Source organism: Nomascus leucogenys, chromosome 6 (assembly GCF_006542625.1).
Source record: "Nomascus leucogenys isolate Asia chromosome 6, Asia_NLE_v1, whole genome shotgun sequence".
NCBI classification, from domain to species: Eukaryota; Metazoa; Chordata; class Mammalia; order Primates; family Hylobatidae; genus Nomascus; species Nomascus leucogenys.
This window is the reverse complement of record NC_044386.1, coordinates 100,829,123-100,853,893: the sequence shown is the minus strand read 5'-3', so window position 1 is coordinate 100,853,893 and position 24,771 is coordinate 100,829,123. Positions and strand designations below refer to the sequence as shown.

Below are 24,771 nucleotides of genomic sequence, written 5' to 3'. Positions count from 1 at the left end.
CCGACTCCCTGGTTCAAGTGATTCTCCTGCCTCAGCTTCCTGAGTAGCTGGGATTACAGGCACGCACCACCACGCCTGGGTAATTTTTGTATTTTTAGTAGAGATGGAGTTTCACCATGTTGGCCAGGATGGTCTCGATCTCCTGATCTTGTGATCCGCCCACCTCGGCCTCCCAAAGTGCTGGGATTACAGGTGTGAGCCACCGCGCCCGGCCAATAAATTACTTAATTATTAAAATTAATTTAAACTTAATGCTGTTGGAACTTGAAATTATTCTAAGCCTTGAGAAGAATGTGGCTTTGCAGCCTGAGTCATGTGGCATACAGCTGCAACTTCTGCCTTTTTTTCCGTGTAAATAATTAGGAAAGCCAAATGGCATCAGAGATGAGACCCCCCCACCCAGATCACTACCCCTTCTCACAGAGTAATTAAGTCATCTTCCTTAGAATGCAGCAATCTATAACTATAGGCACTGGTCTCTTATAGAAAATGTAATCCAGCTAAAATTTCTGTCTCTGCCTATATAAGTAAAACTTTAACTTCTCCACTTTGGAATGCTGATCCCATTTATTTGGACTAGATGGTTCCTGGGTGGCTACCCTCAAGTTCTGTGTTCAAATAAACTCTACTCTTAATCTCTGAATTAATTTTCTGAATCTCATTATTTAAGGTTGACACTTATCTCACCTATAGTGCCAGAGAGAATTACCTGAATGAATATGAAATTTTAAAAAGATGGATTTTGCTCTAATTTGTTTTAATAAATCCCTGTGTACTGCAAAATTTGCTACTACCTTTCCTTACCTCTCCTTGCAATATACATGTATATATAACATCAAAAGGAAACAAAAACGCTCAAAATACTTGAGTGAGATTAATATAAAATATTTTAAGTTTTTGAGTAAATATTTCAAAATAAGGCAGGGAGGCTTTAGAAAAAGTAGGATGAAAAAAATCTTTGAAATGTTCAGGAATGATTGAGATAAGTAAAGATCTCTGAAAGAATGCAAAAAATCCCAGTGGGGCTAGCAGTAATTCTATTGTATAAGCCATTTGTCCATTTGATAAGCACACATTTTATCTAATGTTACCAGAAAGAGCATCAGGCCAAATGGCCTCAAACAAATTGGCAGACAGATGACCTGGTCCCAGAGGCTCCGGATCCATCTCTGACCCAAGGCCAGCTCTGGCACTCAGCCTTCTACTTTGTTCCCATGTTTTCAGTCCTAGGTCTGAACACTTGCCTGATGGTCCCTGAACCCTTGGGCTAGGGCTCTTGCTTACATTTGCCAGTTCAGTGTGTGGTAAGAGCTTTCCAATTATTTGATAATGAATTAGTGGAGGATTGAGTGGACAAATGAATGAAGTTTCTCTCAGAAGCCCCATGTCTGAACTAGCTGGTGGATTTTCTTTCTGCTCTGTTGTCTGGTGTCCACTTCAGTTATTTATTCACCCATTTATTGAGTCTTTAGTGTGCAGTAGGTAATGTTCAATAGAAAGAGTCATGTCTATTCCAGTCCTGCACCTTCCCATTCTGTTACTACAAAGGTGCAATTAACCTCACTGCAGTCAAACCATTTCTTGTGTTAAGTAGCAAATAGAGGTTTACACTGTGAAACTGGGCAAGTCTTGGACTTGGGAATGAGGTTCTTGGCAGAGAATCCCAATGCATGGCTAACAGTGAGAGTCTGCAGGTGACAAAGGAACCAGGCTCCATTCTGCTGATGGCTGGGGAAGGGGAGGAGAAGCTACTGACCTTTGCTGAAGGACTAGGATGACTACTCATCCCATTTTACAGCAGGCAACCTATTTTCAGAATATCGAGGTGAGAGTCTAATCTCTATCAAAGTCTTCCTTTCTTACCAAATGCTATAGGAAGTCTCTTTATTTCTTTTAGCCTCAGTCTCAGAGTCATCGTGCTGATTAATGTGACCATGTATGGTAAAGGTAAAATGAAATAAGATGTTAATTTGATTATCATTAATATCATGCTGAAAGTACTTGGGGTTGATGTGTCATTATTTCTGCAATCTACTTTCAAATGGTGTGTGGTGGGGGAAGGATACAGACAGAAATAAAGCAATTGTGGCAAAATGTGGCAATTGGTAAATGTAGGTTAAGAGTGTACAGATATTCCTGGTACTGTTCCATCAGCATTTCTAAGGATTTGACTTTTTTCAAAATAGAAACTAAGTTGAGAAAAAACCAAACAAGAAAAAATAAAATGTGATGGCTGTGCCTCTCCTCAACTCCACTGTATGAACACAAGCGAGGTCCTTACTGTCTCTAAGCCTCTTCGATGAGAGTAAAAAACTGGGGAAATTAAGCCTTGCCGTTTGTACTCCCTCAGTGTTTTGTGAACACCAGCCATGGTCACAGATGTAAAGTGTTTTGCAAACCATCCAGGACTGTCAGGGCGTAAGGGGTTAACAGATGTGATCATTTGTACAGCACCAAGCGATCTGTAGATCACCGGGCCAAACCCTTGGCTGTCTAGACTCCAGCCAATCTGTGCGCCTCAGCCACCTTAACATTAAATATGCATGACTGGCCTCCTGGATTCTTCCCTGCTCAGAGCACCAGCTGCAAGCACACAGTCTTGTTCCTAAGAACTAGCAGGCAGAGCAAACTCCGCTGCTTCCGTTCAGAAACCTCGGAACAGACCTTTGCCTGCCAACTTCCCAGCTCTCTGTCCAGCTTCTGATCGTTAGCAGTGGGCTGGCTCCTATGAAAACCTCGAAGGCATCCCAGCGCTATAGAGGCATCCGGAGAAATGCCAGCCAGTGCTACCTCTACCAGGAATCTCTGCTGCTCAGGTGAGCTGGCCCCCATTCATCAGCTGGGCAGAGGAGTCAGGTGTATGAGGAAGGAATGCATGGGTCACCATAGCCAGGGACAAAGTCCCTGTCCTGCTCAGTTGTCCTTCAGAATGAACTCAGAAACTCACTTCTCAAGGTTGTGGTACAACTAGGATGGCAACCTCAGCAATGGGCATGGAGGGAAATGGTTCTTCTGGCTGCTTTTTGACCAGAAGGTCAGAATCCAAAAGCTTGCATCCCAACCTGGCTTTATAGCTGGCCAAACCCACAGATATGTTTCCCTGTTTTCTCTATGTTCACTCAATCAGCAACATCAAGAGAGAGCAGATAATATGTCTATCATGATAAATAAAGTGTTTATTGGAAAAGCCTTCAGGTTAGAAGTGGATGAGAGTGCTATTCGAATTTGTTAAATATTTATAAAGGTCTAGTACAGCTGCCATTTAATTTGGTGAAACTGAAAAAAATTCTCTAAATGAGTAAAAACAACATGAATTAGAGAATAACAAAGGAAATCTTTTATTTCTAATAGTCATAGATGAATACTCTTAACTCTTCTCAAAAAGTTGCATTAGGATAAGCATATTAAGTATAACTGGGAGTAAATGTTACTACATGTTGGAAAATTGTTCCTCTCGAGAGCATCTACTTCCCTGAAATATCTCGCCCATGTAAATTTGCTTAGCTAATCTTTCGCTCGTAGAAATTGCTTTGCCTGGCTCTGCCTCGGTTATCTCAGGCTGAAAATGAATTGATGTGAAAGGGTGAAGAGGGATTTCTGAGTGGCAGAAGTTTTGATTTATGTTACCTTCAAGTAACATAAGGAGTCCTGCCTCTAAAATTAGCTGATTATTTCAATGAGCCTGAAAAAGAAATTATTTTGCCTACCCAAATTGCTGCTACTCAGTCATCCAAGAGTACGTAAGTACCCTCTTGTCTCATCTTGTGTTTTCTGATATCATGCACCCTGAGAAATCATTATCTTCTAATGACCCAGTGGAAGTAATTGAATCCAATAAATGTGTTTCAACAGGCTACTGACACTGCCAAATTTTCTGTCTCTGTGGGTCCCTCCCTTTACACAAACACACACACACACACACACACACATGCACAAACACATACACATTTCATACAGATGACCCTAGGGCAGTGAGATGCGGAACTTGTGCCCAGGGCAAGATGATCTTTGCTGGAAGCAATTCTTCTAATCAGATTTCCTCCTTAATGCCCTGATCATTCAGCAACTTGGATGACAGCTTTAGTGCTGATGAAACAGGGGACAGCAATGATCCAGAACAAATCTTCCAGAATATACAGTTCCAGAAAGATCTCATGGCAAACATTCGCTGCAGACCCTGGACTATGGGACAGAAGCTGAGGGCATTGAGGTAAGGGCCTCAATGGCCATTATTGATCATTACAAGCATGCTTTCTGATAAACTACCTTGCCTTGCCCATGGGAACGAGGATAAAGACTCATGTGAGAGTGGCTCAGTCACTCTTGACCTGAATTAGCAAAGTCACAAAGATATCTGAGAGGTCTAGCTGATCCAGAAGCCAGTTCCTCTGTGTGTGTCTGTGTGTGTGTGTGTGTGTGTGTGAGAGACAGAGAGAGAAAGAGAGACAGACACAGAGAAAGAGAGTATAAAGAGTTGTGTGTCTGTGTTGGGTGTGTGTGTGTTGGTGGAGAGTCTTTTATCTTCTACCTCCTTTCTAAACACTAGATTTTAATATTCTCTCCAAGCTTATCTCACTCACTAGAGACAGAGCAGTAAGCCAATATGAAAAGAGATACTCATTTTAGCTGCTTGGCTATTACCACCCTCTGGGTAAAAAAATAATTGGAAAAAAAAGGCTTTATAGGAAGCCAGATTATTATGATACTTAGAGTCATATTAAATTGTCTGTCTATATAATAAAGTGCTAAAGATTTAAAAACAGATTCCCTGATTCAAATCTACCTTTACCAATTTCTATCTATGTGACATTAATTTTCTTAATTTCTCTGAATACCAGTTCTTTTCTTTTTTAAAGTTGAAGCGATGGTGAGGAATAGCCCTTAACTTCCTGCAGCACGTTTCCAAAAATGTCAACCACTAAGCTCTCCGGGTATTGTTAAAAACTCAGAATCCCTGATTGCTTTCAGACCTACTGAATCAAACCAAGGGAGAGCTCGGGTCCTTGTATTTTTAACATGCATTCAGGTTGATACTTTTGCATATTCAAGTTTGAGATCCACTGATAGCAGTTTGTTGAAGGATCAAATGGGATGAACCCTGTGAGTGCTTAGCATTGTATCTGGTATTTAACAGTCACTCACTAAGAGTGAGTAAGGAATAGTGATTCTGATACCTGGGGTCACAGCAAAGGGAGTTAGCAGAGTTGCCTTCATGACCTGTACCATTGAGCTACTGTGTGTGTGTGACCTGTGCTGTGGAACTTCCTGGCAAAGCAGACACTATGCCTGATCATCAGGCACCTGCTGTGTGGACAGAACCACTGTCCTATCTTGATCTTCACTTCCCTTTTCTAGATGCCAAGCAGACATCTCTTTACCTCCACATCAACCATGTATTAGGCTTGCATTTCTTTCCCATCAAATCATTTCTTCCTTAGATTTGCATTCCAGGTGATGTTCTTCCAGTCTGACCAGCCTCTTCTGCAGGTGACTGTGAAAGATAGCTAAAGTCATCCATAGTTTTGATACTCAAAATGTTCCAAGTAATTATCCTTCATGGGCCTTTCATGTCTGTTACTAGCTGCTGTTGTTTCCATGTATTTGAGTAAGGATGGCATTATGTCCATTTTTCAGACAAAAAGATTGATACTCAGAGATGTTAAGAGACTAACCCAAGCTACACAGTTTATGAGTGCTAGAATTAAGCTTTAAATCAAGGATTTCTGATTCCAAGTCCAGTGTTCTCTTGTATTGAAACACAGGAATTTAACCAAAGTAATCATTGGAGCAATTACTCTTTAAAAAAAAAGACATAGGTTCTTGGCTGGGTGCGGTGGCTCATGCCTGTAATCCCAGAACTTTGGGAGGCCAAGGCGGGCGGATCACAAGGTCAGGAGATCGAGACCCGCCTGGTCAATATGGTGAAACCCTGTCTCTACTAAAAATACAAAAATTAGTCGGGCATGGTTGCGGGCGCCTGTAGTCCCAGCTACTCAGGAGGCTGAGGCAGGAGAATTGCTTGAACCTGGGAGGAAGAAGTTGCAGTGAGCCGAGATTATGCCACTGCACTTCAGCCTGGGTGACAGACTCTGTCTCAAAAAAAAAAAAAAAAAAAAAAGAAATAGGTTCTATTAGAATTTTGCTAAATCATTCCGAAATGATGATGATCAATTGTTATCTGAATAATAGGTGGTTAAGTCTCTTTAACTTTGAGGGGACAGCAGAGCAAATGGTAACTTTTCTGTCAAGCCACTTCAGAAACCAAAGAATAAGCCAGGCCTTGTGCCATGTTGCTTGGCCCACGTAACACATCCAGAGCCCCAAGATGGCTGACACCGGCCATGTGTTCAGCCAGCGGCCAGGGTCTCGGAGTGCAGCTGGCCCTCTGAGCACCTCCATCTGTCATCCCCTTGCCACACATATCTCCTCTCCATCACCTTGAGAAACTACTGGACCGACACTTCCCTCATTGGACTTGCTGGGGTTCATCACAGTGCTTCTGTGGAAGGTGCAAAAAGCATGGAACCCTGACTGCTTGGGAATCAAGAGAGTGTAGCAGGATGCCGATGAAAGCAGAGTGAGCTAACCCTGAGTCTGCAGCAAGAGCCGCCTGTCTAAGAGGATATAGGACATGCTTGATTCCCCTGTAGGAAGCAAGTGGTCAGTTCCTATGAAATCAGCATAGGTCTATGACTGGGCCTTGGTTTGGGCCACCCCTCCCTGCTACCTCCACACCCAATCACCCCTCTGTCATAGCTTTTGTCACACCCACTCTTTCTCAGTCATTGTCTTTAAAGGTCTCTGTCATCCCTATTAGGTAGTGATCTCTTCCAGGGCACAGACTCTGGTTTTTTTTTTGTTGTTGTTGTTTGTTATGAAACAGGGTGTCACTCTCACCCAGGCTGGAGTGCAGTGGCTGGATCACAGCTCACCACAGCCTCAAACTCCTGGGCTCAAGTGATCTTCCCACCAGGGCCTTCCAAGTAGCTGGGACTGCAGGCATGTGCCACCACACCCAGCTAATTTTTTTTTTTTAATATTTTTGTAGAGATGGGATCTCACTGTGTTGCCCAGGATGGTCTTGAACTCCTGGGCTCAAGTAATCCTCCCACCTCAGCCTCCCAAAGTGCTGAGATTACAGGTGTGAGCCACCCCACCTGGCGGAAACTCTGTTTTAGGCAACTCTGTATTCCACTATGCTCGACCCAAAATAGGTGTGCATAAAATGTTTAAATATTTTCAGAAAAAAATAAAAAATAAATAAGGATATAAAATGAATTGTTATTTGACTTCGATAGGCTTTTACTTTTTAAATACTTGCAGCAGACAGTTCTGTTAAGATGGCCCCAACATGGTAGGCATGGTATGAGGTGGGACATCAACCTTGCTCCTGACCTACATTTTGGTTCTGGCCAGAATGAAGTCAATGCATTGGCTGGGCTATTAAGATGGAGATGTTGCAATGGTAGGAAGAGAGATCCAAAACCAAGAACTCTGGTTAGGTAATGTTTTGGAGAGATCATCCTGTCTGTGGATAAAGGAGTTGGCTTGTACCTTGTGTTTTCCAAGGAAGTACTCAGACCAGTGGGTGTTATTGGGGGTTGCTGTGATGCACAGACCACAGCACCCTCCCAAGCAAACCTGTCAAACTAGCAAAGTGGCTAATTCAGAAAAACTAAGTTTTTCAACGCTGAACATAATCAAGCAGAGGGCGTCCAACCATCAGATAATGAGCATCTCTGCATGGGGTCGTATATGATTAGGTTACCTTGAAGGTGACATTCATCTCTCTAAGAGTCTTTGGCTTCAGTCTGTCCATGGCACTAACATTTATTTTCTAATCCTGTTGTTCATGTAAGGTGTGAATTTAACTGTCTATCCCAATGAATTTAGTCCATTTTCAGGACTGAACATTTAGGCAGAGATATCGGGTTAATCCAAAAGTGATCAATCAGTGTGTTAGAAGTTTGATTGGGGTGAATCAGATTGTTCATGTCTATGTAGACATGACTTTCTTGCTCCCATTAATCAGACACCAACCTTTACTTGAGGCAGATTCTCTGAAGCCAGGTCTGATTTGCACTTTCAAACAATTGACTGCAAGAGGAAAATTGCTAAGTGGAGAGGTCGAGATGCACATGTCTGCCACCAGGATTTCCAAAGCTCAGAATTCCCAGCCAAGCACCAGAATCAGGGAAGGCCTTTAAGAAATTCAGTTGTAGCTAATTTTGGTATAAATTCATCATTTTGGATTATGCATGCATTTAAATATTAAAGAAAAAAATTTTAAGGCATTTCTGATTACCAAAAATTAGACCATGAAGTATTTGTGCAACTCCATTCTCTCACAGCATCTTGTGCTTATCATTTTTCAGGACAAGATGGCAACCTATTCATGTTGCATTTTTACACATTTTGCAGAAATTGTAAGTGTGATAAAATTGTGTTCACCATCATGTCTTTTTTCTCTTAGACGAGCGAAGGACATTGTGCTGAAGTTTGAAGGGAGGCTGACCAGGACCCGAGGCTACCAAGCAGCAGGTGCAGAGGTAAAGAACACACATGTGGCTGGGCGCAGTGGCTCACACCTGTAATCCCAGCACTTTGGGAGGCCGAGGGGGGTGGATCACGAGGTCAGGAGATCGAGACCATCCTGGCTAACACAGTGAAACCCCGTCTCCACTAAAAATAAAAAAATTAGCCGGGCTTGGTGGCAAGCGCCTGTAGTCCCAGCTACTCGGGAGGTTGACGCAGGAGAATGGCGTGAACCCGGGAGGTGAAGCTTGCAGTGAGCCGAGATCACGCCACTGCACTCCAGCCTGGGCGACAGAGTGAGACTCTGTCTCAAAAAACAAACAAACAAAACAAACAAACAAAAAAAACCACACACATGTGAGCACTGTGGTCTCCAGAGCCAGGAGGTTGTGTTTGCCATCACACTTGCCATCATGCACAGGTTGCGAGTGCCAGTCAATAATACAGCTGTAGATCAGGATGATAGAGTTGAAAAGTATGAATTTCCCAACTTGAATTTTAGTCCTAGATGCCTTCCCTTCCCAATTGTGTGAAACTGGGTAAGCCTAATTCATCAGGAGAAAGGATGGGAAAAGTGATCTAGCACCTTTCCTGAGTTAATCCCACCCGTATTGGTAGGTTTGATTCACTGTGTGCCTGTATACAGCCGTATTTCTTACAATGAGAAAGTTGCAGGTATACGCCAATGCTCATTTTATAATACAATGTTAAGGTTTTTGTTTGTTATTTTTCCCATTCAGTTACTTAAAGGAAAAGTATACATTAAAATTATCTGCTTATAAAGTCATTTCATAAATGTGTAGAAACAAAGAAAAATAACTTCTCCTTCTATACCCCCTACTTCCCAATATAATATCATTTTAGAAATTTCACATCAGTCATTGCATAAATATATTATTTTATACCATAATTGTAGTGTATATATATTTTTGTCTTGCCTCTTTTTTCGCATAACAGCATTATATTATTTTTTTCCATGTTGCTATATAGTTTTTATATTTAATGGTTTTCAATGACTGTGTGGTATTCCATCAGATAAATGTATATTAATTTAATTAGTCATTTGGCCACTAGTGGATATTTAAATTGCTTCTAATTTTTCATTATTATTAATAGCCCTACGAAGAACATCTTTGCACACATAGATTTTTCTATCTTTTTGAATTTTTTTCTTAGGGTGAATGCCAGAATTGCAATTACTATAGAAAAGACTGTGGTCCATTTATTGGCTTTTGATAAATATTTAAGGATTATTTTCTAAAAGCCTTGATGATTTATATCACCATTATTAGTCTCATAATACCTGCACCAATGTTATTATACTGTTTGTTTGTTATCTTAAGAGACGGTAACTGACAGATACACTCTTTTTAGATTCTCTGAAACAAAAATATTCTTAATATAGCTTAAATTAAAGCTGGTCATAAATTTTTCATGTCTGAAAAATTATAAAATATCAAAGAATCCCTAAGGACACATCTTGGCATTCTTTCTTCTTACTCTTCACAAAAATCTTCTTTAAAATTCTAATCTGTTTTTATGACCAAATCACCCATGACTCCTTATTCCTGCCACACTATGATGGAGTTTATGAAATAAATTATCTTTTTGTAGACATATGAACTACCAAGCTCTTTTGTTTTCTCTAAATAAGCTGAAATGCTACAGGAAATAAAGTATTTCACCTGAATTCAAATGACCTATAATATATATATAACAATGAAAAGCTATTGAGACTTTTAGCAATAGTAAACTCAGTATGTATTAAAGGTATAACTTGATAATGGGCTGAATTATTAGAAGCAGAGTTTTTACACCGAGTAAGGTAATCCAAATTTTTATCTCGCTCCTCTCTCCTCCATCCTGTTCTGTAAAATGCTCAGCTCGTGCTAACCCACAGTTTGTACTGGCTATTCTCCCCTTTTAGAAAGCTACTCTTCCCATTTACTTTTCATTTTCCTTTTCATTCAAGTCTCAGCTCAAGTTTGACCTCCTCAGCTAGACCTTCCCTGACCTTGTTTAAAGGGCCCTCTCCCCCAGTCCTAATAGACTGTGTCCCATTGTGGCATGGACTTGCTTGTGGCTTCCTTGTCTCTACCTGAATGCAAACTCCAAACCAGCTGACATCTTGCATGTCGTGTTCACTATCTGCATTCACAGGAAAACACAACCTAGGTGCTTAATACATACTATGAATAAATATACTTCTCATGAACTGTCATACATATTGTTAGATCTGTATGATACATACATGTATAATGATACATGTATACATACATATGTATGTATGATGATATGTGCATGTATCACATATCTAACAACAAGTATGATAGTTCATGTTGACATGTTGATAGGTCAACACAGTCTAGGTGCTTAACACATACTATGAATAAATACACTTTTCATGAACTATCATGTGTGTTGTTAAATATCTTCTGGGTGGACATGTAAGTCTTTCCAAAGAAAGAACTTATTCTTAGTTACCAAAGCTCAATAACCCAAACCCACAATTAGGATCTATTTCTTCCAAGCTTAGTTTTTCTTTGTTTTGATTTTCCTTTGTTCTTAAATTTTGAATTATTCCTGTTTCAAGGCTTTTGCTGTGAAGATTTGGTATAAATCATCAGAGAAACATGAAACTATTCCCCCATGCCTTACTGAACATGTCATCAACAAATCACCTTTTTCAATCACATTTTCCTTTAAGAAGTTCCTTTAGGCCAACTTGCATAGACTCTCATTCCCAGAATGAGCATCTTGGGCCATTCAGTCCAGTGCTCTCTAACCTGAGTCCAAGGGCCCTGGCTCCTCAAGCACTGCTGATGGGGTGGTGGGGGAGAATTTTTATCCCCACCTACAAGATTTGCCCTGCCTTAGCCTGTTGCATGTATGAAAATTCTGATACAACTTTAAATTTAAAAAGCACTCTGAATGCCACTAATCAAATCTTACTTCTTATACAGATGGAGAAATGGAATCCAAGGAAATAAAATAACTTCCCCAGGGACACATAGTGAGATAGATGTGAAATTAGAGCTAGAACTCAGGTCTCTGGCTTTCCGCCTTGTGCTTCTTAGACTTCAGGGCTTTAAAACAGTCCAGAGACTCAATGCTTTCCAACACCAAACCCTTGCCAAAGGATGATGGTGCACCCCTTCCTCTGGATACTAGGGGAATAAATGATCAGAGAGCCTCCATCTCCCTCTCTATGCTCTAGAAGACAAGCCAGGTGAACAAAATTAAGGTAATGTAAGGTAGGATATGATAAACATTATGAGACAGACCAAAAATTATTGCCAGGGGAGTTTACGAATAGGAGAATTTCTTTTCTGGCTACAGAGATTCTGTGTTCATGGGAGTGGCTGTATTTGAGTTGGCTCTCAAATCATGAACAGAAGATGAACAACTTCTGATAAACTGATAAAATTCAGATTTTCATTTACAAGCAGCCATTCTGGCCTCAGCAGACACGTCCAGAATGGCATTATCATACATGTCTATACCGGGACCATATGTGGTCTTATAGTTCAGAATGTCATAATTACATTTGTAATCCCTCTTTCTGCAATGATATCATTTGCTTCCAGCACAAACCCAGATTGTTTGTGTGTTAAAATGCACAACCTGCCAACTTTGTTGGAAGCAGAACTAGTGTCAGGACATGTCTTGCTTTATTCACTTTTGAGAAATGTTTTTTAAACTTTTGGCAATTGCATCTTAAAAACATAAGACAAAAATTTTTTTTTTTTTTGAGACGAAATCTCACTCTGTCCCCCAGGCTGCAGTGCAGTGGCACGATCTCGGCTCACTGCAACCTCTGCCTCCCGGGTTCAAGCGATTCTTCTGCCTCAGTCTCCTGAGTAGCTGGATCTACAGGCACACACCACCACACCTGACTAATTTTTGTATTTTTAGTAGAGACTGGGTTTCACTTTATTGGCCAGGCTGGTCTCGAACTCCTGACCTCGTGATCTGCCCGTCTTGGCCTCCCAAAGTGTTGGGATTACAGGCGTGAGCCACCGCACCCGGCCAAAAATACAAGACAAATTTTTAGACCTTATCCCCGACAGCTCTATCCAGGAAAGAGGCTGTAGCAGAAGGCAAGTCACACATTAGGGTGGGGATCATTTTCAGGGGAGGCGCTAGACTCTTGGTCCTTAAACAGGGATGCGCTTGTAATCACCTGGGGAGTTTGTTAGGCATCTGGATTCCTGGGGTGCACTCTCAGAACCCCCTTAGGTTTATGACAGGATCAAGTGGATTTATTTAGATGTCATTCCTCAAGTAATTTGTACTGTGTCTTGTGGTTTTAAGATGTAATTGGCAAAAGTTAAAAAAAATTTTTTTTCTCAAAGAGCAAGAGATATCCCTCATCAGGAATGGGATGGCTAATGCAAACTACAACCCTATAGAATATGCACTTCAATACAGGTACCATGGCTCGAGTGGTGTCTGTATTGAGGTGCATAGTCTATGGGGATGCAGCTTGGCATTATTCATCCAAAGCCGGTGTCCATTCACCTGCTTAGGAGCACAGAGAAGGGAGTTACTTTGGTTCTAGTACAGCTTAAAGGCCTATGAAGCCATAATCCATAATTAAAGGTACCAGAGGGAGTGTCTGGTATACTCCATTTAGGTGCCTAGTACTGCACAGCCATTGCCATCTTCATGAATGTGACCTCTCTAATCCTGACCCCTCTTGTCTAGCTCTGGCGGAAATTTGCTCGTCTTGCCTGTAACTTTGTGGTCATCTTCATTCCCTGGGAAATGAGGATAAAGAAAATCGAGAGTAAGTATTTACACTTGGAGAGTGGGGCAGGAATGCAATGCTGGTGGCCAGTCACAGCCTAAGGAGAGTCTGCTGTGTTCTGGTCCTTATGCTGTGCAGTTGAGGGCACTCTCATAGCAGAGTCACCAGGCTCCATATGGGACAACAGACCCAGAAGACAAGATACCTGTCCCCACCACCTACCAGAATGGGAACAGTCTCGACGTGGGCCTTTCCACATTCCTCTGCGGCTCTGCTGTTCTCTCCCAGTTCATTCCTTCAGTCAGATGTAATGCAAACCCCAAAAGGATCAAGTGAAAACCTATGAGGAAGAATAAGAGGGTAGCTCAAGGAATTGCAAAACACAAATACAAAAATCTGCATTTTCATAGAGATAATTGTGCCCATTTAGAAAATATATGCCAAAAAATAAATAAATCATGTCTTCGATCACACTGACACACACAATACCTGGAATAGACTTAACAATAAGTCCAAAATATCCTGTGGTAAAATTATACCACAGAATAGAAAAGTCTTGTTAAAACACATACAAAGATTTAATATTTGGAAGATGTTAATTTTCCAAAAATTAATTTACAAGTTTGATGCAATCAAATAAAAATCTTAATGTATTGTTTCCAAGTATTTAACAAAATGATCATAAAACTTATATGGAAGAAAAAATATCCAAGAGATTAATAAAAAATTATAAAGAAGAATGCAAATGAAGTTGCATGATCAAGATACTAAAGTATATCATAAAGCTACAACAATTGAAACAGTATAGCATAGTGTGGGAATTGACTGGCAAATCAAAGGAGTAAGCAAAAAATTCAGGAACAGATAGGAATACACTTAGACTTTTAGCATGCAATAATTATTGAAGTCAGTCTACTGCATAAATATCACTGGAACAATTGATTCAATTGTTTTAAAGAGTAAGTTTAATTCCTTCACTTAAAATTCTATTACATATTTGAATAGATAATAGATGGTATGATTGCAGAATGGAGACATATCTAATCATAAAAGTGAAGGAGGAAAAAGTACTGTTATATTTAATTACCTAAAAAAAGAAAATTTACATACATAAAAAATAAAGCTAAAAGTTAGATGACAAATTGGGAAAAACATGTTGAATATTTAAATGGATTAAGCAATTTGATATGCTGGCAGAAATGTAAATTAGGACAGTATTTCTTTTTTAAAAAGCTTTAATATGTACCAAAAGTCTCCAAAATGTTGTCTACTTTGGTGATATGCTTCCATCTCCAAAAAAAAAAAAAAAAAAAAAAAAAAAACAGAGAAAACCATAATAAACTAAACAAACAAGGCTGTAGTAGCTGCCATTAGTGCTGTACCCAGGTTGCCTTTCCTTAGCTAGTCTATCCCTTCCTCAGCTGCTGAGTATGGACTGCTTGTCACTCAGCTGCTCCCCTTCAGAGAATTGCCCCAGGACTACCTATTACCCCAATCCCTCACCTAGAGTCTAGAGGCAGTGGCCATTGACAGAGGGGCATTCAAGTCCAATCCCTTGCTCCAAGTGGGACCAACTCAGTGGTGCAATTCATGCTGCAGAGCTCCTGGTGGGATAGACTCAGCTAGGCTGCAGCTAAGATCGTGCCCTTCCCTGGCTCTTTCCCCTGACCTTCCCTGACTCCTTCACAACTACTCTACAGAGAGTGCTTCCTGAAGAAATCACCTGTAGCCAAATCCCTTTCGAAAGCTCTGCTTCTAGGAAACCTTACCGTAGACAGAAATTATTTATTACAGAACTATTCACCCTGGCGAACAGTTGGAAATGTCCTAAATGTCAAGTCGTGGGGAACAGTTTAAGTAAGTTATGGAAAATTTACTTAATGGAACAATAAAATTTATTTTATAGAACAGTATTTTTGGCAAGAGAAAATGCTTGTAATATGTTGATAATTGAAGATGTATGCTGGAGAGAAATGCCAATCTTATACAAAAACATTATTTGTATAGAATAATTGTGGAGGGTTACACTAAAAGTTTAATAGAAACTAATTCTAATCGTGATTTTAATTTAGTGATCACAGAATAGGTAATTTTTCTTGTCCTTGTGATGTTTTGTGTTTTGCTACTCATTATGACAAACAAACTAGATTTGAAATAAAAATTTAAGAGTTTTTTTTAATGACGTAAAACTACCTACTCCAGAATGCTGTCAAATTGTTGCCTACATCCTCATCTAAGTTCTTCTATGCTCTTGGATTTTCTCAATAGATATAAATTTGTTTCTACTATGCTTTTTATTTTAGAATAAGTTTAGATGTATAGAAAAGTTGGAAAGAGAGTTCCCGTGTACCCTTCACCCACTGTCCACTATTGTGAACATCTAGCAAATGGTGTTTTATCTTGAAATTAAGGCAAAAAGACCCTTAGCAAAATCCTTGAAATTCTCAAAATGATGCAAAATAGATAAGAAATATGCCAAATTCTTAAAAGATGCTGATACTTGTTAACATACATGAAATATTGTAAATTTGATAAGACCATTTTAGATAAATAAGTCATTAGGGAAGTGACTATCAAATAGCATTTTAGGCAAACTAGAGACTTTGCCTGCCTATAGAACTGATAGATATTCAGGGGCATCTTGATCTGTCTAAGTTAACACTTAGGAAGGCACACCCCGATTGGTACAATAATGGCATTCTTACTCTATGTCCCGTGGATGTAAGAAAAATTATGGTGTTCTTTTTGTAGGATTTCTTGCACTATGAGGATTTTATTTAAACTGTTCTCATTATCTTCTCTTTCTTTAGGTCATTTTGGATCTGGCGTTGCCTCCTATTTCATATTCTTGAGATGGTTATTTGGAATTAATATTGTGCTCACCATTATGACAGGTGCTTTTATTGTCATTCCAGAGGTAAGATGTTTCAGGAAAGAAAAAAGTACCACTCATTGAAAAGAGGAGACATTACAGCAGTCGCATAAAATGGCTCCTCTGGTTATCATTGTGGGGAGGAAAATATATGTGTTTGTGTAAAGCAGGGCTTGGCAAACTTTTTCTGTAAAGGGCCACAGAATAAATACTTTAGGCTTCATGGGCTGTTTGGTGTCCATCACAATGACTCAAATCTGCCATGTAGCACAAAAGCACCTGCAGACAGTATATCAACCAGTGAATGTGGCTGTGTTTCAATAAAATTTTATTTATGAATACTGAAATTTGAATTTTATATAAATTATTTTGATTTTTTTTCCCCAACCACTTAAAAATGCAAAACTGTTCTTAGCTCTTGGGCCATACAAAAAGACCACGGGTTGGATTTGGCCAACCAGCCAGTTTGCCAGCCCAAAGTTGAAATAATACCCAGACCGTGTACATTATTCAGATGATGGGTACACTAAAGCCCAGACCTCACCATAGCATGATATATCCATTTAACAAAACCGCACTCTCGTGCCCCTTACATTTATATAAAGAAATAAAATCCATTTCTCAACTAAACTTCATTCTCAAAAAGTAAATGGGTCATTTCCCAACAGGGGCCTTAATAGTCCACTCATTGAAACCATGTCTAGCTCAGAGAGAGTACATCCAGGTGAGCTCTAATCAGGCAAAAAGAATATCTGGCCACCCAAGATTAATTTTTCATTAATGAAAATCAAGCAGAAATCCACCCCCGGAGATCTCTTACGTGTGGCATTTTCACAAGCACATGGAGATCAACCTCTCATTTTCTCCTGGTCCCCTCCCACCCAGAGGACCACATGACACGCTTTCCTCTCTCACCAGCTGATTGCAGGCCAGCCCTTTGGAAGCACAGCCAGGAAGACCATCCCCAAGGAGCAGGTTTCATCTGCCCAAGACCTGGACACCGTCTGGTCTCTGGGGGTGAGGTTGATGCTTGGCCACACTCTTGTCTTGAGGGAAGGGGTGAATGGGCCACAGTTCTGAGACCTGGGAACGGAAGGCAGAAATGACACTGTTTTCTTTGTAGGGCTACCTCCAGTACTCTGTCCTCTTCTACGGATATTATGGCAGGGAGAGGAAGATCGGGAGAGCTGGCTACCGGCTGCCCTTGGCGTATTTCCTAGTGGGGATGGCAGTGTTTGCTTACAGCTTCATCATTCTTTTAAAAAAGTATGACTCCTCGATTTCTCAAAATACATATCAAGTGTTATGATATGTGTAATGTCATCTAATCTTGTCAATAGCCCTGTAAAGTTAAGGCATAGCTGTATCCATTTTACAGATGAGAAGAACCAAGGCTAAAAGAGGCATGTTCATTTTAACAAGTACTTATTGAACACTTACTGCTTTGTACTAGGTCCTATACTGGGCCTGGAAATACAAGAATCATATAGATTTACCAGTTCATGTAATTTTAGACAATGTGGTAGCTGCACTAATAGGGACATAAGCAATATGATCTAGGTGACCAGAGGTTGCAAAAAGCAAAACGTCCTCCTTTGGTTGTATGTTTGTTTGCCTGTGACCTAGCTACAAATTCTGCAAAGGCCAGGCTTGTCTGTGCTGTGATGCAGTTGGCACCTCTGGGTCATCACTGGAGGAGGCAAAATGCAAAAGAAGCAATCTGGTGGGGGTTAGGAGCCCTGCACCACCCCCACTGTGAGACCTGCAGGAACTCACCTTCCTTCCCTGGGCCTCATCTGTAAAATGGGCAGGTTGGCTCAGAACATCACCAGGCCTTCCGTGTGGGAGCTAGAGAAATGCAGACTGATAGGGAGGCTCCAAACCCCGGGGCAAAGCTGGCCCCAGCCATGCTGGTTCATCTGCTGCTTCTGCTTGATTTGTGTAACCACCCTCCATCACCCTACCCACTTGTGTCATGTTAGCAAAATGCAGATAGAAGCACTTGAGGTAAAAAAGACAATAAACAAATAAACAAAACTTGAGGAGGTGCATAATGACCTAGGGGCCTTCAGTGCCCCTGGAGCTTTCCAGCTTAGCTCCTGGTGGCTTCCAGGACTCACAAGGAAGACTCGGGCCCTTTACTAGACATACAATGTAAGAGACAGATTAGAGCAAACTTGGAAGCAAGAAATACGGATGGAAAGGAGAGCTTATTACAGGAGAAAGGCTCTAAAAAGTAGGGAGAGTTTCACCTAAGGAGGGTTCATGACTCCTGCCTTCAAATATCTAAAGAAATGTGGGAAAGAGGGACTCAGCACGTTATGTGGAGTCCCATGGGGTAGAGTTCCCATGGGAAGGAGCTCCAAGAAGACTGATACAAAGGAAACTTTTATTTCACAATCACAGCTGCAAAGAGATGAGAAAAGCTGGCTCCTGGGGCGCACACACACCTGCAATGACCTGCTGGGCACCACAGTGGTGGGAGTCCTTGTCAAATGAACTCATATAATAATGGGCAATTGCAGTTTTCACACTGTTCCAAAGTGTTGCTGGGGTCACACGCATGGGCAGAAATCCAGTCGGTGCTGTCATGTCCAAGCTGTGACCCGAGGAGCTGCATCCACCCAGAGGAGAGCAGCCTATGCTAATTCACACAAAGGCTCCGTGGGTGCTAGCTACAGCCCCCTATTCCTGAGACTCCTATGACCTGTTAGTGCTCCTCTTTTGCAGGATGGCTAAGAACTCCCGCACGAGCCTTGCCAGTGCTTCCAACGAAAACTACACCTTCTGCTGGCGGGTGTTCTGTGCCTGGGATTACCTCATTGGAAACCCAGAGGCTGCAGAGAGCAAAACAGCTGCCATAGTGAACAGCATCAGGGTGAGTGAATGAGCCTGTGCAGCCTGCGGGGGTGGGCAGCTCGGGGTCAGAGCTAGCCGCTGGCCCTCAGCTGGAAGCCAAAACCATCCTCTTCCCATTGATGTTCATTGTCTAGGGCAGTTGTTTCCAAAGCGAGGTGAACATGCTCCAGGAAATGTACCAAATGACTCAATGAAGGGAGGGAGAAACATTTTGAAACTCCTTTCTTTTTAAATTTTTCCATTTTATCCTTTTAAAATTTCAGTTTGTATATTTTAGATAATTTACATAATGGATTATTGCCATGTTGCATGTATATAATCTGAAAATGAGCAAATACATATATGTGAGGGATATAGGCCTTTACTTTTAACTTAGAAAATAATGCAATCAAAAATATTCAGAGACTTAGCTCTATTGAACTATACAGACAGCTAAATGGTACACTATTTTGAGAAAAAAAATCTACTTAGATAATTTAAATTACAGCCATACTATCTCCCAATCCCTCTTCCCAACCGCCAATATCTTTTTTTCAATTGATTATTAGATCATTGATATCTAATTCATTTATATCAATTGAATCCTACAGAATAGTCTCAGACAATGAAGGTATGAGCTAAATTACTGGGTAAATTATTTCTAATGATTTATAATTAATGATGATGCTAAGCTTTTATTGCTGTATGTATTTTTCTTAAAGGAAGCTATACTGGAAGAACAGGAGAAAAAGAAAAGCAAAAACCTGTAGGTATTATTACTCCCCATGTTGAATTCATTGATAAGTTTTATTTTTAGTTTGGTACAAAAATTACCAGATCATCTATATCTTATTTTCATAATTGTCAGGCAGCTCTTCTTTCTTCCTCTCTCATAATGTGATCTGAGGGAACTGAGTGATTTTTCCTTAGCAATATTTAGGACGGCTTCCTCCTTCCATAGATCCTGTAACATGGGTGACAGGGTCTGAAATTGACCAGTTTCTTATTTCTTACTCTTTTACTTAGATAATAAAAGAGGTATTTTGAGCACCAACTTATGCTGTTAAGACTAGTTTTATTTAGAAACAAGTCATAAGACACAAATATTATCCAGTTGGTGTTCACAAGCCTTTCAAGATGATTTCCTAGGTTCAAGATTCTTCTCAAGATCTTGAGAGCTATGCTGGTGAGGGTGAAGCCCTTCAACCAGAGAACTAATGAAAGGGAAAGCCATTCCCAGGGAAGGGCAATGGCCCTGACCTCATGGAGACAGGTAGGTCTGTTCATCCCACATCCTTACTGGTTATTTAGCCCTCATGATTAATTTCCACAGTGCAGAAAGCCCATTCAGAGGACTTGTACAAAAGGACATGGGGTATTAAGGAAACACACCCAGCCTCTGGAATAATGAGGGAGCTTAGGGAGTGGGGGAGGAGTTGGAAAGGGCTGTCCATAGGGAGTCAGACGACATGGATTCTAGTCCTCTCTGTCATTAATGTCGATGACCTGGGAAATGCTCCTCAACTTCATGAACCTGAAGTTCCTCACCTATAAAAGTATGGGATTCTGCCATCTGATTCTTTCTCTGTAGCTCTCCTCCACCAGAGTTGATAATAACATACTGTGCCATGTTGTTATTTTTACCAAGCAAAGTGACATTTATCATCTCATTTGGGAATGTTTCCTCATTGTGCAAATCAAGGGCCAAAACACGTGTAGAGGGAAGAGTTGTGACCTGCCCAAGGTCCCCAGTGGGTAGAAATTTCATGGAGAAGATATTATACCTTGGGTGCCCCTTCAAATCCTCTTGGCCATACTTTTCTCCAGCCCTTGCTACTGGGCAGGACTGTGCAGGCCACCACCAGCTGCACGCATGTACCCCTTGCTGGTACCCGCTGTTTTGTGCCCCAGGGATCTTCTAAGGCTGCTGCATAGGGCACCCACAAGATCCCAGTCAACACACATGTATGTGCAACCAAGAGGCTGGCTGCAATGCTGGGAGTGAATGCTCATGGAGCTACCCTGAACAGCTGGGAATAGAATAAATGCTTTCCTATTTCACACTGGGCAAACAGTTCTGTCAGGCATTTCATAAGCCCCTCAGAAGGCCCTGCATTTGCCTCTAGCTGCTGCCAACCCTGTTGCATATTCTTGTACTGATGGCCCCTCTCTCCTGCTCCACTCCAGGACCTCCACTACTGCTTTCTGGGATCAACCTCCACTTCTGCTTTCTGGGATCACTTCCCAAATAAACTACCTGCAAAAAGGCCTAGGATTCCAGGCTTTAGCCAGGCTAAGACAAGCTCCAAAGTTGGCAGAAGAAGGTGCCTTCAAAATAGGCCAATTGAAGTCAGACAGGGAGTTGTCCTCCAGTGTTAGAAAAAAATGGATGTGTTTCAGTTAAAACCAGAAACATGTATGTAAGTACTAGAATCATTACTGATGCACACACCTGCCCTCACTATCAGAGGCATATGAGAAGTGAGACCAAATTAGGAAAGAGATGAGCCCCATGTCTCCCATCTCATGGGCAATTAGTTGCTCCTTTATTTACTTATTCATCTAGCAAATATTTATGAAGCATCCATATATGCTAAGCCTGTTTTAAGGGCTGAAGATAACAGCATTGAAAACGGCTAAAAAGCTTACAGCTTACTTCTAAAGGGAAAAGACAATTAAGAAACTACCAAAGGAACAGTCAGATGTTGCACAGTGACAGGATCACATTCCAAGAAATGTGTCTTTACACAGTGTTGTCCTTGTGTGAAGATCATAGCATGCACTTACACAGAGCTAGATGGTATAGCCTACTACACACCTAGGCTATATGGTATAGCCAATTGCTCCTAGGCTACAAACCTGAACAGCATGCTACTTGTACTAAATACTGTAGGCAATTGTAACACAATGGTATTTGTGTATCTAAACATATCTAGACATAGAAAGGTACAATAAAAATGTGGTATAAAAGATTAAAAAATGGTACACCTGTGTAGGGCACTTACCATGAATTGGCTTACAGGACTGGAAGTTGCTCTGAGTGAGTCAGTGAATGAGTGATGAGTGAATGTGAAGGCCCAGGACACAACTGCATACTAGCGTAGACTTTATAAACACTGTACATTTAGGCCTCACTAAATGTATTTCTTAAAATTTCTTTCTTTAATAATAATCTTAGTTTACTGTCACTTGTTTATCAACTTTTAAATTTTAAAAATCTGACTCTTTTGTAATACTTAAAACACAATCACATTGTACAGCTGTACAAAAACAGTTTTTCTTTATATGCTTATTCTATAAGCTGTTTTATTTTTAATTTTTTTTAACTTTTTACACTTTTTTTCTTAAAAACTAAGACCAGGCCGGACGTGGTGGCACACACCTGTAATCCCAGCACTTTGGGAGGCCGAGGCGGGCAGATCACCTGAGGTCAGGAGTTTTGAGACAAGCCTGATCAACGTGGGAAAACCTCGTCTCTACTAAAAATACAAAAATTAGCCAGGCGTGGTGGCAAATGCCTGTAATCCCAGCTACTCAGGAGGCTGAGGCAGGAGAATCGCTTGAATCCAGGAGGCAGAGGTTGCAGGGAGCCGAGATTGTGCTATTGCACTCCAGCCTGGGCAACAAGAGCAAAATGCCATCTCAAACAAACAAACAAACAAACAAAAAACAAACAAAAGACTAACACACACATTAGCCTAGGCCCGCACGGGGTCAGGATAATCACTATCACTGCCTTCCACTTCCACATCTTGTCCCACTGGAAGGTCTTCAGGGGCAATAACACGCATGGAGGTGTCATCTCTTATGGTAACAGTGCCTTACCCTGGATGCCTCCTGAAGGACCTGCCTGAGGCTGTTTTACAGTTAACATTTTGTTTTAAATAAGCAGAAGTATACTCTAAAATAATGATTTTAAAAATATAGTAAATACATAAGCCAGTAACAGTCATTTAATATCAATATCAAATATGTACTGTACATAATTGTATGTTCTATACTTTTATACAACTGGCAGTGCAGTAGGCTTGTTTACACCAGCATCACTACAAACGTTGAGTGCAATGCATCATGCTACAATGTCCTAGGCCATAGGAATTTTTCAGCTCCAGTATAATCCTATGGAACCACTGTCATATAAGCAGTCCGTCATTGACCAAAATGCCATTATGCGGCACATGACTGTACAATGTCAGATTCATTATATGGGATGACACGCAGAATCATGTGTACTCCCTTCCTCTCTTCCTCCCTGCCTTCCTTCCTCCCTCCCTCTGCCGAACACATTTACTTGAATTCCTATATCTTTAATGTGCATACTCCAATTTTAAGTAGTGAAGCTAGAACTGAAACTCAAATACCCTGACTCTAAAACCAGAGGCATTTATTTGTTCGTCTGTTTGTTTTAAGCCCCACTGATGCAGGCTGGTTGAATTTATGACTGGTTGTTGATCTCTTAGGAAATGAGGAATTCTAGGGTGCTGGGTGGGGTGGGCTGGAAGAGCATTGATGCTTCAGGGCAGAGAATCCTCTTGGCAATGGATGTGTTCCAGTCCCCAAGTAGTGTTGTCTTTGTATCGTGGTGCTGTGAGCAGGACCCTGTGTACCGTTCTCATGCCTGCTTCTCTCCCCAGGGCAGTGACCATCTGCCTGAGGATTATTGCAAACATCCTGGTGCTTCTCTCACTGGCTGGGAGCATTTATCTCATCTACTTTGTGGTGGACCGGTCCCAGAAGCTGGAGCAGTCGAAGAAGGAGCTGACACTTTGGGAAAAGAATGAGGTACCCACTGCCATTTCCTGCAGCACCCTAGAAAAGAGACACAGCTGGGCATGGTGGCTCATGCCTGTAATCCCAGCACTTCGGGAGGCCAGGGCAGGTGCATCACTTGAGGTCAGGAGTTCCAGCCCAGCCTGGCCAACATGATGAAACCCCATCTCTACCAAAATCACAAAAATTAGCCGGGCGTGGTGGTGCACACCTGTAGTCCCAGCTACTCAGGAGGCTTGAGGCAGGAGAATCGCTTGAACCCAGGCGACGGAGGCTGCAGTGAGCCAAGATCACGCCACTGCACCCCAGTGTGGGCAACAGAGCGAGACTCTGTCTCAAAAAAAAAGAAAAAAAAAAAAAAAAACAAGAGAGAGAGAGAGAGACAGAAAACTAGCCTGCCTCTCTGTTCCTTATGTAAGTTAGGTGGGAATATCTCTAGGGAAAAACTTTAGTCCTCTTGTCCTAGAGCATTGACTATAAGGACTTTGAGCCAGAGAGGCAGCAATAAGACTTGGCAATTTTATTCGTCTCCTTTGGGAAAGAGTTTGATTCAAAAACACCTTCAAGCATTCACACCGTTCTCTACCTTTGAGCCTCACCGACTGTGTTTTGCCTTTTGCACATCTGTTTCTTCACATCCATGTTCTACATTCCTGCAGACTGGAATTAACAACTGCACTTCTTCCGTAGTATGGATTAAAGTTGACCAGGTGCCATTCGTGAATATTTAGGTAGTTTCTGAATATCTAAATGACAAATAATGCTTCCAGAACCAGCTCTACACAAATGGTTTGTTTTTTAAACAATCATTCTCCCCTCCAACCCCCATTGTGTTATTCCCATAAATAGAAAATCACCAAGTGAACGGTTAAGAACAATTTTGGAATTGTAAATATTCATTTTAAGACCATTGTCCTGAAAGGTTGGCCCAATTTATCTATACAGATTTGAAAGGCAGAAATAGCATAAAAAGCACCTCTCCGACCATTTCTATGAAAATTATTAC

The 24,771-nt window shown here is 41.1% G+C and overlaps 1 protein-coding gene and 1 long non-coding RNA gene across 4 annotated transcripts in view; one reads left to right on the top strand and one right to left on the bottom strand.

Moving 5' to 3' along the window:
• The window catches only part of LOC105739897, an 84,150-nt gene that overhangs the window by 32,878 nt on the left and 26,501 nt on the right, over positions 1 to 24,771 (bottom strand). For 2 of the 3 annotated variants that reach the window (XR_004030579.1, XR_004030578.1), the window contains exons 3-5: positions 17,073 to 17,240; positions 13,508 to 13,625; positions 5,379 to 5,491 (exon numbers count right to left, since the gene is read on the bottom strand). This is a non-coding gene — a long non-coding RNA (uncharacterized LOC105739897). The remainder of the gene's footprint in view (positions 1 to 5,378; positions 5,492 to 13,507; positions 13,626 to 17,072; positions 17,241 to 24,771) is intronic. The other variant, XR_004030580.1, reaches the window with a different exon arrangement.
• The window catches only part of TMC3 (transmembrane channel like 3), a 44,024-nt gene continuing 19,473 nt past the window's right edge, over positions 221 to 24,771 (top strand). The window contains exons 1-10 of the mRNA XM_030814911.1: positions 221 to 2,816; positions 4,064 to 4,210; positions 8,474 to 8,549; positions 13,243 to 13,324; positions 16,096 to 16,202; positions 17,076 to 17,174; positions 17,281 to 17,423; positions 18,888 to 19,035; positions 19,718 to 19,761; positions 23,630 to 23,777. Of these exons, the coding sequence (XP_030670771.1) occupies positions 2,728 to 2,816; positions 4,064 to 4,210; positions 8,474 to 8,549; positions 13,243 to 13,324; positions 16,096 to 16,202; positions 17,076 to 17,174; positions 17,281 to 17,423; positions 18,888 to 19,035; positions 19,718 to 19,761; positions 23,630 to 23,777 (1,083 nt within the window). The 5' untranslated portion in view covers positions 221 to 2,727. The remainder of the gene's footprint in view (positions 2,817 to 4,063; positions 4,211 to 8,473; positions 8,550 to 13,242; positions 13,325 to 16,095; positions 16,203 to 17,075; positions 17,175 to 17,280; positions 17,424 to 18,887; positions 19,036 to 19,717; positions 19,762 to 23,629; positions 23,778 to 24,771) is intronic.